Genomic DNA, 16,059 nt, shown 5'->3' with positions numbered 1-16,059 from the left:
GTCTGTGGCTGCAACTCTGCAGTGCATCCTAGGTCAGTACATCATCCTCCTGCTCTTTTGTTTAGACACTACCATCTACTGGTAGCTCAGAGTCAAGACATGAGACAGATATTTGGTAATAAGAGCGTGGTAGACTACTCAACCACCTACATTAGTAACCCAAACATCCTGAATTTAACAATAAAGATGACTTTTCAACAGAAAGAAAGATGTTTTGAGCTCAGTTTGCTCTAAATTTGCAGTGATGTAGCATTAAAGCAGAGCCTTGTTACTGAACCGTTGATGTAATAGACCAGCAGCAGGGATGTGAAGATAATTAAAGCTACATTTAAAATAATAAAGTTTTGAAAAAATGAGTATAATTGTTATAAAATATTCAAATGAAAAGATTGGCTCCCTCAGGGGCACCAGTGGATGTCTCACCAAGGGCACCAAAGTGTCCAAAGATAGCCCCGATCATCAGACAGTGATTAGTGTAATATGCACATAACCCGGGCAAATTGTTTAATGTTTAAATACAGTACTACATAGATAATACTATTATATAGTACACCTTGAGTCATTCCCAAAAACTGGTTTGTACTGCTGTAGTTCAAATGAAAATAACACATTCATCCTTTTTACAGAAGGCATGCAAATTAGTATTATTTAATTTAAAAGAAATGTTCAAAAACTGTTTTTGTTGCACAGTTATTTATCTCATCTTGAGGGTATTTCAGTGTATATATTTATCACACCTCCCCTCACTCTATATGATTTGAACTAGCTCTCATTTAGAATTAATATTTCCTCTAAACTGTGTGTGATTGTTTCATTGTTGCATTTAATCCTAACATGGACAAATAGTTAATTCCCAATTAGTCAAATGCTAAACCACAGAACTAATTTTGTACATTATGAACATCTATTAAAGTGGAGGCGTCATCCCTCATATCAATTTGCTACAGTGACTACAGCGATTGATATTTCAGCCCACTGGGGTCACCCCATTTAACCTTTGACCTACTTCCTATTGTAAATGCAAATAACATTGTCACCAGATATGTAGCTGTAAACATATAGTCCCTTTATCCCCACAAACCTTGTAAACACTGTCAATGAGCAGCTCTTCTCATCCTGACCAGCGCATTCTGCCATTCACAGCAAACAAGATGAACCGACTAGAATTACGCTTGAAAAGGGACAATTTTAACCTGCAACAGGCACAAACAACCACAAGGTGCCGCCACTGAGAAGACTTTAGTTGATCACGTTCGTAGGGATCTGACTGGAGAAGGTACAAGAAGAAGGAAAGAAAAAGAAACAAATTATTGAACAGACAGAATTACAGAACAAAACAGACTTAATAACCATCAGTCCTAAAATATTGACGTGATAAATAAGGGCAGAAACACAACTAAATATACCTGAGTATATGTGCTGCACTGTACTGATGTCAAACTTCAAGAGGACTTCTTGTAGCCTAAAATGGGTCAATCAGGTATAAAACTTTTAATTTAATCACTACTGTTGTATCCACTGTTCATTCCTACCAGACCACTCAAGGGAGTCATGGTAACTGTTCACCAGGCCTTTCTTTCTTTCTTCATTGACTGAGTGAAACGTGTTTGTTCAGCCTGTACTTTGGGTTTGACAAAAATGAAAATCTTTAAAGTTATTTAGGATATCCTTGGAGTTACATAAGGTTGTGCTTTGTTGTGCTTTGGGGTAATGAGTATCATTCGTCACAATGTATTCACATATTTGCTCATCCATTACTGTCAGCGAGCAGCTGTTCAGATCCTGACGGGCTAATTGTTATTCACAATGTGTCTCTCAGGTCATGAGATACAGTCAGAGTGGCCCTGATCAAAATTCACTGAGTAAGTCTTGGAAGTCTCAAGAAACAGCAAGGTCCAGCTGTCTTTGACTTCCTACTTTTGGAGATGCTCACAACTCACAAGGAGAACAACCCAGATCAGCACTGAATAATTACATGTCACATCTGCAGGCAAACACTTTAGGGTGTTCACATCTCTCTCACATGTCACAGAAGATTTGGGTTGTCAAATTGTGACTCAGCAAGACGGCACTAAACTGATGAAATTTTTTAACTATTTTCTGTATATCACATGGGGGGGTTACAGATATGTAGATCACACAAAATATGAAATGCCATCATGCAAACCTATTCTATTTGATCATAAAAGGTTATGCTGGATTCTGTCTTTGTTTCCTATTTATTCACCTTAACCAGAATTTCCTTTCTCACTTTCTGTTCACTCCCTTTTGCTTTTGCAAAAGAATAGTTTCTTACTACTGACTACAACAGAATAAAAGCTAAGCAGGGTAACATGACAAAATGGATGTACAACTGGGACTGCATTTCAAATTTTATCCACCAGTTTGCAGAATGGAGCAGTATATGGAAAAGTATTTACATAGTAACATAACACAGTATGATGAGACTTACCGACCAAGAAGCTAAGATTCACTAAGATTCATTTTTGAAATGTTTTGCCATTTCATTTGTAATTATCGTGGAGTTTGTAAAGCATAAATAATGTTTCACTTGTCATGTATCAACAGAGTTTGTCTCCTGCTCTTAAATGTAAACAAACACTTGTTGTAATTTGATAATTACAGTGAGTCATTCCACTGAACTCGCCTGACACATTCACATAGTTTTGTGACCAAAGCTGAAAGCAAATCCAACGATTAACCAAATCAAATAAAAGACAAGAAATTAGATTAATGAAATCAAATAAGAGAGAGAATAATGTTTCTGGTTTTGGCTGAATATCAGGTATTAATGTTGCATCAGCAATTAGTCCTGTAACATAATACATTACTCATTATCTAGGATATGAGTAATGAATCTAGGATAAAGGTCACCTGCTGAGGTTGCCTGGCTGTGTATCAGCTAACCGTATATTTAGCTATGCAAATAAACATTTTGCTTCTCATTCGGGCCTTGTTGAGACACATGCCTGGATCAGGTACCTACAATATTAGATAGACTTATACCAACAAGTTCTTCTCTGGTTTGGTTTGGTCTGGTTTGTTATCCTTTGCTATCCCATTAGTTCTGAAAAACAGATATGAGCCCCTTTGTTTGGGAAGAACTGCACACTTTACAGTAAATAGGAGGTTTGGTTATAAGTGGTGATTTTATAGGAGTAACATTCCAGTAAAGTTCAACATGATTTATAATAGTTTTGTCATTAGGCAGATGTGATGCAATACACTGCGGAAGATTATGATTTCTTCAACAGGGTGATTGTTTTATTTCATTTACTGAAAAACAAAAGCTTTTAGACGATGTTTGCATCTTCAGAAGTTTGCTTTAAATAGTGCACTGCCCATAACAGCAGATTTCTATCATATGGATCCTGGTAAACAGAAAGACACACATACAGTAAGCCTGTCAAATGTATGCTCATGTCAGTGGCATTCCAGTAACATAATGGGTTACAAGAAGAAATTTTCCTTTGATAATTATTGCACTGGAGATATATTTGAGACCACTTAAGCTTGGGAACAACCTATTCCTAATTAGTTTTGGGAAAGAGTGAAAACAATATTTTTGGCACTTGCTTATGATCTTTGGGTGTGGCACATATTTAAAAATAAGCCACATTGTGTGACCACAGAATCAGATTCTCATGAAACTCAGTTCACATTATGAATGGGTTAAACGTTGGGTGAGTCATATACATAAGTCTAACTCCCTGTTTGTCATTCAAACAGGATTTGACCAGTTACAGTCACATTTTGCAGGCTGTATATTAGACAAAGGTTGTACCTAAATGTACAAGGTCAGATTGACTGATAAGAATATGGCTCATACATGGCACTGCAGTACTGACTCAATCCACAGCTCTCATAGTGCTTGAACCTTGAATGCCTGAAAGCATTTGTCTCTTGTTATATATTTAGGACAATGTTTAGCTGTCTTTGTAAATAATTAATGTTACATTTGTGTTACATCTGTTCATGTTTGCTTCTGTCCTTTTTTCAGCATGCAAGTTTTGTTTTACTTACTTTTTTCTCATTAATAATCACGTGGATGTCTTATGCATATTTACCCTCCTTATTCACTATGCGACCTTGATTTTAAAAAAAATAACCATACCACACGTTTTTTAGACACAATAAACAAGTTGATAATGACTGATAGTTGGAATTTCCTGAGAGCATTTGAAAGCAACACAATACGTAGCCTACGTTTTTGACGAATCACGCAGGAGCCGGGGCGCCTCCCACACTCTGTGCGGGGCAGAGCCGCTAGAGTGGAGGCGCACACCGCGGAGCTCGGTCCATCTCTGCCCGCAGCTAGCTAACCCCGCAGCAAGGCCACTGCGGGAAGATGGCGACGGAAAAAACCAAACATGAAGGAAGAGTTAAAATAGGACATTACATTCTCGGAGACACACTCGGAGTGGGGACGTTTGGAAAGGTTAAAGGTACGTCTGGCTGTCTTGACGTTTGTGCATCCTGGCAACTGAAAGATGGTGGCAATGGAAGCTTTTAGCTTCGCTGCTAATTTAGCTTGCTATGAAAGCTAAACTTGTCGCAACCCAGGAAGGTATCACACTTGTTGTCTCGCTAGTTAGCTCAACTTGTTTGCGGCTAATGTGACATTTTGGGGATGTAGCTGCAGTTGCTAACGACAGCCATATAATGCAGTTTTAACACATTGGTTTCTCTTTAAGCTACATTTATCTGAGCTAGCGTCGGTTGCGTTGCGCGCTAGCCAGAGAGCCACAAGTCGCTTGTCAAGACAGACACCGGGAAGTAAACCCTGTTAGATGATGTTAGCTCTTGCTTGGGACATATTCATTTGAAGCGTGTAGTCATTCCTGATTCCTGTCATTTCTGTGTCTGTCTGTTTGAGTTTTGCAATAGGGCACTTATTTTTGGTTTCAACTCTTTTGAGTTGAATTTTCCATCCTGTTGAGAAACACTCATTCCTGTAGATGTGTGTGAGGGGAGGTGGTCAGTTGGGTAAACCCAGCCGAACCGACGCCCAGTGCTGTCAGTTCAGGGGGCGGTACGATCAGTAAGTGTGTCAGTATACAGCCATGTATTTATCGAGTCATTTTCTTAATAGCTATTGTATTCCAGAAAACGTCTATATCTACATGCTCACATTTCTTTTTTAGAACACATTATCAACTGATGTGATCTTTAAAAGGCTAAAACATCTTCTATATGCCGCTTTCTGTTTCATCCTGTAGAGCTTTTATTCTCCTAGGAACACATGATAAAGCCCGAACATACCCAAATGAGGAGAACCAGCCAGGCCCTCTCCAAAAACAGTCAGAACAACCACTAGCTTTGTTTACAGTCAGTTAATTCTCAGTGAGTCATCTCTCTAGTCTGCACTCAGTTTTTTTTGTTGTTGCTGAAAGGAAAGGGGACTACACTGCACTGGTGTTTCTGCTCTGTTAATATGGTCTTGATTACAGAAGACTTGGTTAATAGTTTACTACCTGCACAACTGGTAAATCAATAGGAGCTGTTTACTCCTGCTCCCACATGCAAGTGTGCTGTCTTCCCACCACATAATCAGATGTTAACGTTTATTCTCTCTGTGATAGATTAGTCCTGATATGTCTCAGCTATGTGTGTGTACTTCTCTCCTGGCTGCTGCTGTTGCGTATTGCTATTGTCGAATGAAATCCTCCATGCGATATCGTTTTTGTTATTTTTACTTCAACTGAACGATTACATCTTTGGGTTGAGATATATCTCAAACCTTCTCGGCTGGGAAACCGCTCCCAGAGTCTCTGGTTAAACCACATCCTTAAGATAAAAACAGGGTAGTTTAGGTTGTTTTTTATGATGTTAATAGTTCTGGGTCTTGAGTGTGAGGATGAAGCCACATCAAGGTTTTCGTGCTCTGCAGAAAACAGCCTGTTGTTACAGTTAAAGCTGTTGTAATCAATATAGTTATATTATCAATAGATCAAATGACTATGTGTATGTGAGACAGGTTGCTCATAGTTTTGAACACACACAGAGTTAGCACCTGACTCTGCTGTTCCCTTCAGCTCTATGGAAAGTTTGAGGGACTTTCAACAAATTGTTTTCAGGCCTGCAACTTTTTTGTTTTGGTGCATTCTCACCACTCTCACCAGCGTTGTTTCGAGATGCTGCAAGCAGCTGTTTCAAGCTCTGAGAGACCCTCTGTATGCTACCTGCCCAGCACCAAATGACTAACAGTAAAACTTAGCGACTAGCTGGTGAACATACTAGAGCTCTGGAGAGAAAAACAGCATTAAAAGTAGAGTGACTTCTTTTCATCAGATCTATATGAAAATGACTCCAAATGCATGCAAATGTTGCCCTGAATCTGATGTATATGCCAATAAGCAACTGTTTGCTAACATGTTCGCCCTATCAACTTTATATGGTAATAATATGTAAATGTTTTGTTCCATGGCCCCCAGAGTGGCCAAAACAATCTGTTAATGCTTATATTAATAATGATTTAACTAAGTCTTCACCTCATAGTGACAATTATCTTGTTTTCCCTTTTAATGGTGCTATTTATAATCTTTCTTATACCCTGGGTTCTAATCGATATTATTCCTGTGCTCTTCTGTTTATCCTTCAGTGGGCCAACATGAGCTGACCAAGCACCAAGTTGCGGTGAAGATCTTGAACAGGCAGAAGATCCGCAGTTTGGACGTGGTGGGAAAGATCCGCAGGGAGATCCAGAACCTCAAGCTTTTCAGGCACCCTCACATAATTAAACTGTAAGTCCTAGATTACACCCTACTCGCTGCTCCATAATCCCCCTGCCGCCACATTAATGCCACCCACGGAGCTATTTCTGGGCTTTAATGGTGTGTTTTAGAGTACATCCATCTAGGACGATGTCTGTCTGACCCAGACAGACTCTCCTCTCAGTCCTCTGCTCATTCTGCGTTATGGCCCGTTTATGTTTATCCTCTCTGCTGACGTTACCTTTTGATGTACAAAAGTGCTTTATCATCGTGATTGCTTATGCCTTGCCTTTTGACCTGTCCTTAAGTGATTGTAACCACTGCTAGCTTGAGGTAAACACTGTTGCTGAAAGTGTCACTGATTTAAAAATATAGTTAGAGAATTACAGAGGTACTTCCTCCTAAATGTCCACAGGCTGCAGCGAGGGCTCAAGGCCGCAGTTAAGGGGTCATTAAACTTACCAGGAGGTGTGGCTAATTGCCCAAAATACCAGCTCCATGTCATGCATGCACAAGAATGTAAACTCTTTTGTGTGTGTGTGAGGGAGAGACAGAGAGAGATCTGATCTTCGATAGGGTTCATAGATACTGAGTGCATAGCGTTGCCTGTCGGAGGATAATTTCAAGTGAAGCCAAATGGAATAAACAAGTAATATAACACAATACTGCTTCATGTGATATACAGGATGTTTGTAGCAATTGTGACACATGAAATGTTTTGTAATGGATAGACTAATGATGGTGGACTTGAGGATAAGACAGACAGAAAGTTTTCCTGCAATATCTTAACACTGTCACATTACCATTTTGTTCCTGTTTTTAAGTATATTCAAACTTGTGGATTTAGAGCTGCAGAGTTTACAATGTGGTTTCTGTGCAGCTGACATGAATTTCACTTGACCAGGTAGTTTGTTCTGCTGTTTGATGTGCAGTCTGACGGTCACAGGGAGAAATGTGGCTTATGAGCAAGTGTAGCTACAGTACTGGTGTAATAAAAATAGATATAATAGTGTGATGAATGCCAGTGTGGATTCTGGGATAGGGTTGGGTATCAACACTGGTGCCTGGGATTTGGTACCAGCACCCAATGGTACCTTTTTTCAGTACTTTATTCTCTCTGTAATAACAAAAATGTCATTTCAGTTGTAAAAAATAAGTCCTCCTTAACTTCTCAATTTCATCATTTTTATTTATTTAGAACATTCTGTTGTGTAAGATAAAATAAACAATGATATATAATAGATTAGTAATAAAAAATTAAAATAAGTTGTTAAGGCTACCTGTTGTAGATGTGCTGTTTGCTGAAAATGCACTAACAGCCTGTCGTCAGCAGCTCTTCATCAAGCACCTCACTGGGGCTGTTTCTGCTTGTACTGTTTCTTTCTGCAGTATTCTTAACTGATTGGCTGAACACATAGCTCCAGATATCTCAGGATCTGGTTGTGTCGACTTGTTTTTATTGAAGAGTAGCACCGCTAACGAAACTCCGCCGACCCAGCGATAAACACATTTCATTTCCTATAAGTTCTTAACAATAGTAGCCTTTTGTGAGTTTGTCAGTGGAAAGCTTATCATATGAAACAACAGGAAATGTTTTCATTAGCAGTAACCTAACATTGCTCCGATATGGCTGAAAGCGATCAGGAAACAGTAAAATAAGGCTGATATTTGAAACAGGAACACAGAAGAGAAATTTCAAGTGTGTCGGTAAACTAGGAGGGATTTTTCAAAAGGCTCATAGAAATCTTATCAAGATTAACTATATTATTGAATTCACAACACAGCCCGCTCTCAAGGTACTTAAATTTGGCACAGATTGATCTAACCTGAATAGGTACTCTGTAGTACCAATGTAATTCAGTCGGTACCCTTAGAAGTACTGAGTTTGGTACCCAACCCTATTCTGAGGTGTTAGAATTTCCCACAAAGCCTTTGGGCTGACAGGATAGGAGGTAACCAAGAACACATTTTCAGGCATTTGAAACGCTCAATCAAGTTGAAGTTAATGGCATTTTGGTATTGGCTATTTATAAAACTGTTGAGTCGATGTGGGAGACTCTTGACGGACCAACAGACACAGCTGATGGAGTCAGTAGGCTAGTTTCTGGAAGCCTTGTTAGCTTGTGAAGAAGTATGTAACACAACTGTCATTAAAAATGAGTCTAAGCTCTCTATAGCAAAGAGAACGATGCAGTAAAGCTGTCAATCAACCTGCCACATTTCTTAATTGTTTTATGTCTATTAAGTTTTAACAAATTGTGATTTTAACAACTCAAAAAATAATTAAATCAATGAAAAACATATTAAAGAATCCCTTCAAACATTTTCAATGTTATCACATGATTTTACTCATCCAGTTTCTGACATTTATTGTTTTAAAATCCCCCAAGAGGTATGTTTGTCTTTGCTGCTTTGCGAGTGAATTAGTTTATACTATTGTGGTTAGACAAAGTATACCCTTTTTCAGACTGACACAGTGATACATGTTTATCTGAATGGGTCAGTGCACATAAGTTGACTTTGCCTTCATGACCCTCCTCCTGGCCAGTGATGAAAGCGGGCTGGACATTGCCCAGCTTCCATGAACAGGCTTTGCTTGCAGGGATGGAATATTTTTTTAATGTTAATGACGTTTTAACAACATTTATGGCTACCGGACAACAATTGAAGGCAAGATATAAGGAGAGCATGCAAAAGATACAAGTATAAAGATGAGTATTTCCTCTAGTCTCTTCTGATGTTTCTACAATAGTTGATACCAAACCCCAGAGATTTAATAACAAACATTCCTATTTTCGTCCAAGCACAAATGATGAAATAATAAATTTTAATGTCTATATTTGAGCAGTTTAATGTCAGCTAAGTGTTGATGACCTACATGATTTTAATGTTTTGTTCATATCTGTAGGTATCAGGTTATTAGCACCCCTACAGATATCTTCATGGTGATGGAATATGTCTCAGGAGGAGAGCTCTTCGACTACATCTGCAAAAATGGAAAGGTAATACACTATGATATTGGAAAACGTCTTATAGTCTGGTCTAATGATGTCCCACATTTTCTCTCACATTTTCCTTGTATGTATATATGTAGCAGATGTTGTACATTTTATCATTAGTTAGGGGACAGAAGACAGAAGTGCATGATGTGCTTGGTGTTATCGCCAGCCTATGCTGCAGATATTCTTTGAACTGTGCGAATCAAAATCAACTGGAAAAGATATCAAAACACAACACGGAGCGCTGCTTAGTCAGCTGTGATGTGCTCACTGAGTCACAAGAAAAGATCACACCTCATGGATAATTTGTGCTTTGACAGTTGGATGAAAAGGAAAGTCGTCGGCTGTTCCAGCAGATCATTTCAGCGGTAGACTACTGCCACAGACACATGGTGGTGCACCGAGACCTCAAACCAGAAAATGTGCTGCTTGATGCTCACATGAATGCCAAGATTGCAGACTTTGGTAAGTACGCTTAAATCCTAAACCTGACATGACAAGAAGTGACAAGAACAACAAATAATTCACTTCAGAGGAACCCTGTGGAGTTTTTGACCAATAGTTGTGGTATGGTGTATGTTTTTATAAGTGGATCCTTGTTTTGATTGTATCGCATACGCAAGGAGGCACAAGCGTGAGGGCAACATGATATTCCACAGAGCAACAGTTGCTGACAGTGGTGCACCATAAAATGTAGTAACATGCCAGTGAAGGCAAGGAAGAAGAAGACTAATGGATTTAAACAATCCAGGATTCAAAATATTTACAAAAATAACTTTGCAACATGTTTGATAAGCCTCAAGGGATACACAGAATGTAAACATAGCTGTGTTTTTTGAAAAACCCATAAGCCTAAATCTTGTTAAACACATATACAGAATAGAATATTCAAACTCAGAATTGTACCTTAGGCTATTTAGATTCAGTGCAACATGTTGCTGTCTCTTTCATTTTGAATCCTCAGTGAATTATTTTATTTCCTTATTAAATCTCTTTATTCACATGTGTATGTTATATAACTGTAAAATTCTGTGCAGGTTTATCAAACATGATGTCTGATGGAGAGTTCCTACGAACGAGCTGTGGTTCTCCAAACTATGCTGCACCTGAGGTTATCTCAGGAAGGTAATGTTTTGTTTTATTTTTTTTACTATCATTAGAAGTTAACATCGACATAGAAGTGCTCTCCAACTGTGATGCTCCAAGGTGTTGCAGAATAAAGAAAACCTAGTAAAACGTTGCTTTTTGTGATCACAGGTTTTTTTCTGTTTACTTATTGTGTCTGTACCCACTTAACAACGGTCCTCAGGTTATATGCTGGTCCAGAGGTGGATATCTGGAGCAGCGGGGTCATTCTCTATGCCTTGTTGTGTGGGACACTTCCTTTCGATGACGACCATGTGCCAACACTCTTTAAGAAGATCTGTGATGGGATCTTTTTCACCCCGCAGTATCTGAACCCTTCAGTAATAAGCCTCCTGAAACACATGCTGCAGGTGGACCCCATGAAAAGAGCCACCATCAAAGAAATCAGGTAAACTGAACAGGCTAATTTACAAAGTCAAACTGTTACCTTCCAGTATTTTTTGTCTAAATTTTAGATTGTCTTTTTGAAGTCTTTTTTAAATTGTTGCACTCATGGTCTGTGGTTTGTTTTACTACAGAGAGGACGAATGGTTCAAACAGGACCTACCCAAGTACTTGTTCCCTGAGGACCCCTCCTACAGCAACAACATGATTGACGACGAGGCCCTGAAGGAGGTGTGTGAGAAGTTCGAGTGCACAGAGGAGGAGGTTCTGGCCTGCATATACAGTCGCAACCACCAGGATCCATTGGCTGTTGCCTACCATCTCATCATCGACAATCGTCGCATCATGAATGAAGCCAAGGACTTCTACCTGGCGTCCAGCCCTCCCGACTCTTTTCTAGACGACCAGCACCTAACCTCATCCGGTGCAGCTGTGGGCATTATGAAGCCCCACCCTGAGCGCGTACCCTTCCTCGTGGCGGAGACTCCTCCCAGGCCTCGCCACACTCTGGACGAGTTAAACCCCCAGAAGTCCAAGCACCAGGGCGTTAGAAGGGCCAAGTGGCACCTGGGTATCCGCAGCCAGAGCAGACCCAATGACATCATGTCGGAAGTGTGCCGTGCCATGAAACAGCTGGATTATGAGTGGAAGGTAAGGAAGAAAGTACATGAGAGCGATATATTGGAGAAAAAAGTACTTAAATGTACTTAAAGTACAGTATTTAAAGTGCAAGTATTTAAATAGTAATTTAAGTTAAGAGCCTGTTATTTAATGATAAATAACATTTTGTTATATCAGAGTACCTCCACAGAGGTGGTTTTATATACTTAGTTTCTTCACCTTTCATATTTTTTCCAGGTTGTGAATCCATATTATTTACGTGTAAGAAGGAAGAACCCGATCACCGGGATGCAAACCAAGATGAGCCTTCAACTCTACCAGGTGGACAGTAGGACCTACCTCCTTGACTTTCGTAGCATAGACGGTAAGTTTAAACTAAACAGTTCTGTGTCAAGTACATAATAACACACCCCATTAACAGTGTGTAAATATATGTAACATTTTGCATGGTATTTGTATTGTGCTCCTGCGCAGCTAATAATGTTTGCTGTATATTTCTTTTCTCAAAAGACCAGAGTAAAAAAAAACAACTATTGGTCAGAAAAGAAACTGTAGTTGTGGTGTTCTTGAATGTTTTATCAGCTAAACTGGTCACATACTTATTCCACACAATTTATTAAGTTTATAACCTTTACAGGAGTGCATTCTGTCCTTTAGTGAACTGCCTCAGCGTAGACTTGATAAATTCTTTGACCAGAGTTGAGGGTGTGGGCTCTTGCACTGTGTAGATGTACAGCAGCGCCTCAAAGGAAAATATGAGATAAGAGTGTTGTTGTGGGTTATTTACGTAGCACAGGCATGCTGTGTAAAGGCTCCGAGGCTCAATTTTGACCTCAGGCCGCTTCAAAGTCAGTCAGTGTTTGTGTTCAGTTGCAGTTGTAACTGAAGGCTCTAAGGAACGGTAAAGCTGATTGCTCAAAAGTTCAAAGCCAAGTGTTGAAATTATGGATATTAATCTGGAATTAAATAATTTTTGTTTGTATGTGAATATGTCTTTTGTGTTATTCAGATGATATGTTGGAGACAAAATCTGGAACTGCTACCCCTCTCCGCTCTGGATCTGTGGGCAACTACCGCACCACAATTAAGAACGATGTAGATGGTGCAGACGCTCCAGCTACGTCTAGCACTGTGCAACCCCCCAAGGCCGCAGAAGGCTCATTAGCTTCATCGTTGACCTCATCCATCGACTCAACGGGAGGGGCGGACAACGCGTCCGTCCCTCGACCAGGAAGCCACACCATCGAGTTCTTTGAGATGTGCGCAAATCTTATTAAACTACTTGCACGATAGCTTGCAAAACAATCGCTAGCCTTTTTTCCTCTCCGAGTGTCTTTATAGCAATAAGCATGCAACCGATTCATGGCTCAATTCATCCCGGTTGAGGATGAAGTGATTGTTCCATGGCACTGATGCAGGTTGGTCGTTCCCCAAGCTGAAGGGATGTATACTGAGCTGGCAGGAGATGTAAGGGGTTATTGAGAAAGATGAATGGCAAGCTACTTAATAGCAAGGACAGAACAACATTTAGGAGAGGGTTTTACAATTTCCTGATCAATTTCATAGCAAATGTCCACATCCCACCTATACGTATATGCGCAAGTGATTACACTGAATTTTCTGTACTGTAGCCAGTGAGCACTGCTTTCCAGTACAGAGAACAAGATCAAGTTTTTGCCTGCAGAGAAGGACGCCACAAGTTGAGTGTTTGGTATTTTGGGGTGGCAGTCGTATAGGATGCAGGAAGCACTTTTGCACAAGTTTCTTTTATTTCCTGCTGCTCTTGTTTTTCTCTCAGTGGGGATCAGAAAAGCGGTGCAGATGTATCGGGACACTGCACTGGCTATAACCGGGGTTGTCATGCCCATTCCGCTCATTGGACTCTGAAGAAGTGCAATGACCCCTGTATTTCTGTCTTGTCAGGGACAAAAGAATGCTTCATCAGATTTATGTTTGGTTTTCTTTTTTTTTTTTTTTTGTGAATTTGAGTTGTCAGAGACTAAATTTTCATGGTTTTGTCCTTGTTGTAAAAATCTGGTTGAATTTGTCTGTCCCCTACATTTTTATATAAAGACATGAATATATTTATCAGTGCGTTAAGTGGACAGAGTGTTGGTTCTATTGGAAATAGAATTGTTTTTCTTTTCTTTCTTGCATTAAGATGTATTGCTGGATGGTATATATTTTCCTTTTTTACTGTCTCGTTTTTAAATCAATATCACAGTTTTGTTTCCTTCAATCACAGTTATTCTGATACTTGATTGTCTTTCAAGATTAATATAGTCATGGAAAATACCTCTTACCATTGAAGAGGTATTTGCCACGACAGTCGGAATCTAGAAATATATCATTTTCAGTGTCACATATTAAAATGACAACTTGATTTTGACTTTTTTTTGTTGTATTTTCTCTATTTCTTGTTTTATTAGCAGATTAATGATTAGGATATGAATATGATTACTGAGTGAAATGCCTTTTTCCTACATTCAATTCTTAAATGCCAATCCATCAGAAGTGTATAGGCCTCAGGGCTCAATTTGAAAATGAGTAATAGCGATTACATGCAGTGCATGGACAATGTATTGGCAGGAGAATACATCCAAAATATTGCCGTTTTTGGGTATGTTTTTTTTTTTTGACTGCCCACACATTCCCTTGAAGGTTGACCTTGAAAAAAAGGTTTACATACTGTTTGTTTAAACCTGAAACAGACTTGTGAGCTCGGAATTATAAAGTCCTGCTGGGTAGATTACAATTCTGATAAAAGGAAAAACATCAGACAAACATCATAAGATCATCAATGTGTGGCTGGTTTTATATTTGATTAAAAACAGTCAGGCAGAACCTTATACTTGTGAGCTCGCAAAGTGTTAAAGATAAGTCTTTAATCATAAGTATGATGCGTCTTCCTCCATTTCTGGTCCAGAGTCTTAATGTTTTACAGTAAGTGGTGTCTGTTGTTTGGCTGCCTTATCATTATCAGTACTGTTAATCAGTTTTTATGTCAGTAAAAGTCAGAAATCAGTGCTGGTTGAAATTATTGGCACCTTTTGCAATTTTAAGGGTTCAAGTCCACAAATTATTGTTAGTGTTGCTAATTCACAATTAATGCTTGTTTAAAAAAAATTACATTGGCATTACAAAATTCTCAACTGCAAAACTTAAAATAAACATCTGATTATGTTCTTGCCAAACTATTGTAAACCTCAGTAACTGCTACCATCTTTCAAATATGGTAATAGGAAAAACAACTGAGCCAGGATTGAAATACCTTTGGATGTTTTCATTGTAATATCATTTTTTTTTTTTTTTTTTACTTTCATTGAGAGGTGTCAGCAGTTGCTGAAGTCTGGGTTTCCAGGGTTTAGCTCTCCACAGCTTTAAACATCTAAAATATCTTGTTTGTATAAATGATTTTACATTTCAGAGGAATAATACAACAGAAATCTTACAGAGTGACAATAATTGTGATCATCTTGTTTCTCTTGCTGTCCTGCTAGGCAGGTTTGGACCGAACTCTTTAGTTGATATTTGACCTTTATGTCTCAGTTTTAAACTAGAGTTTATAAAATATAGTGATCATAGTTAATGAATATACTATGGTCTTTAAAGATATTGTAAAACTAAACATTTTTAGTTCTGAAGGGAAGTTGCAAGTTCTGATTACAAAACTTCTCATGGATTACATGGTGGGTTTTGTGGGTAAGATGAATGTGTGAAAACATGACCTTTTGACAGCTTATGGAGTAGTGTCCTAGTGGACTGTTAACAGTTAAATTCTGTCAATCTGTTTGAACTGCTTCAAATAAATATTGTTCTATTTTTGTTTGGTGTGTAAAGGGACCCTACCAGATTGATCAGTGTAAATCTGAATGGACAGTGTTGAAAATCATTTGTATACACAACTGCCTAATAAACTGCTAAATTGCACACAATTCTGCTGAAGCTTCTCTGTATGTTTCTAGTTTTTTGACAGCTTTGAGGAAAAATTTAGGTTTGTTATCTTGAAATGTATTACCAGTGGAGCAAAAAACAATGCTAAGAAAACTGAATGTTACTTATTACTTTGCTTTTGTGCATTTGTTTACTTGTAAACAAATGAACAAATGTCCACCTGCAAGAAGAAAGGTTTGTACACCTCTATCATAAGTCTGAAACAGATCACAATAGGATAGACTTTATTTATCATACATTCA

The 16,059-nt window shown here is 38.7% G+C and overlaps 1 protein-coding gene and 1 long non-coding RNA gene across 2 annotated transcripts; one reads left to right on the top strand and one right to left on the bottom strand.

Annotated features, from left to right (window-relative positions):
• Nucleotides 1–691: 691 nt before the first annotated feature.
• LOC121885274 lies at nt 692–2,551 on the bottom strand. The gene is made up of 3 exons (XR_006092520.1): nt 2,453–2,551; nt 1,407–1,462; nt 692–1,267 (listed from the first exon to the last, which is right to left on the bottom strand). It is a non-coding gene; the product is annotated as an uncharacterized LOC121885274 (long non-coding RNA).
• A 1,686-nt stretch (nt 2,552–4,237) lies between these two features.
• On the top strand, nt 4,238–15,798 carry prkaa1 (protein kinase, AMP-activated, alpha 1 catalytic subunit). Its single transcript, XM_042394569.1, has 9 exons — nt 4,238–4,445; nt 6,602–6,743; nt 9,622–9,715; nt 10,033–10,177; nt 10,750–10,837; nt 11,022–11,246; nt 11,377–11,893; nt 12,101–12,227; nt 12,873–15,798. Exons 1-9 carry the CDS (start codon nt 4,349–4,351, stop codon nt 13,154–13,156), a joined length of 1,719 nt encoding a protein of 572 aa, XP_042250503.1. The 5' UTR covers nt 4,238–4,348; the 3' UTR covers nt 13,157–15,798.
• Nucleotides 15,799–16,059: the final 261 nt, after the last annotated feature.

The sequence above is a fragment of the Thunnus maccoyii genome, chromosome 19 (genome assembly GCF_910596095.1).
Source record: "Thunnus maccoyii chromosome 19, fThuMac1.1, whole genome shotgun sequence".
In the NCBI taxonomy this organism is placed as follows: Eukaryota; Metazoa; Chordata; class Actinopteri; order Scombriformes; family Scombridae; genus Thunnus; species Thunnus maccoyii.
This window is presented reverse-complemented; position numbering and strand designations above follow the sequence as displayed.

Excerpts from the sequence above, each read along its gene's own strand:
- prkaa1 (XM_042394569.1), top strand. The coding sequence starts at position 4,349 with ATGGCGACGGAAAAAACCAAACATGAAGGAAGAGTTAAAATAGGACAT. Across the intron at positions 6,744-9,621 it reads CACCCTCACATAATTAAACT|GTATCAGGTTATTAGCACCC; the intron begins GTAAGTCCTAGA and ends TCATATCTGTAG. Across the intron at positions 10,178-10,749 it reads TGCCAAGATTGCAGACTTTG|GTTTATCAAACATGATGTCT; the intron begins GTAAGTACGCTT and ends AATTCTGTGCAG.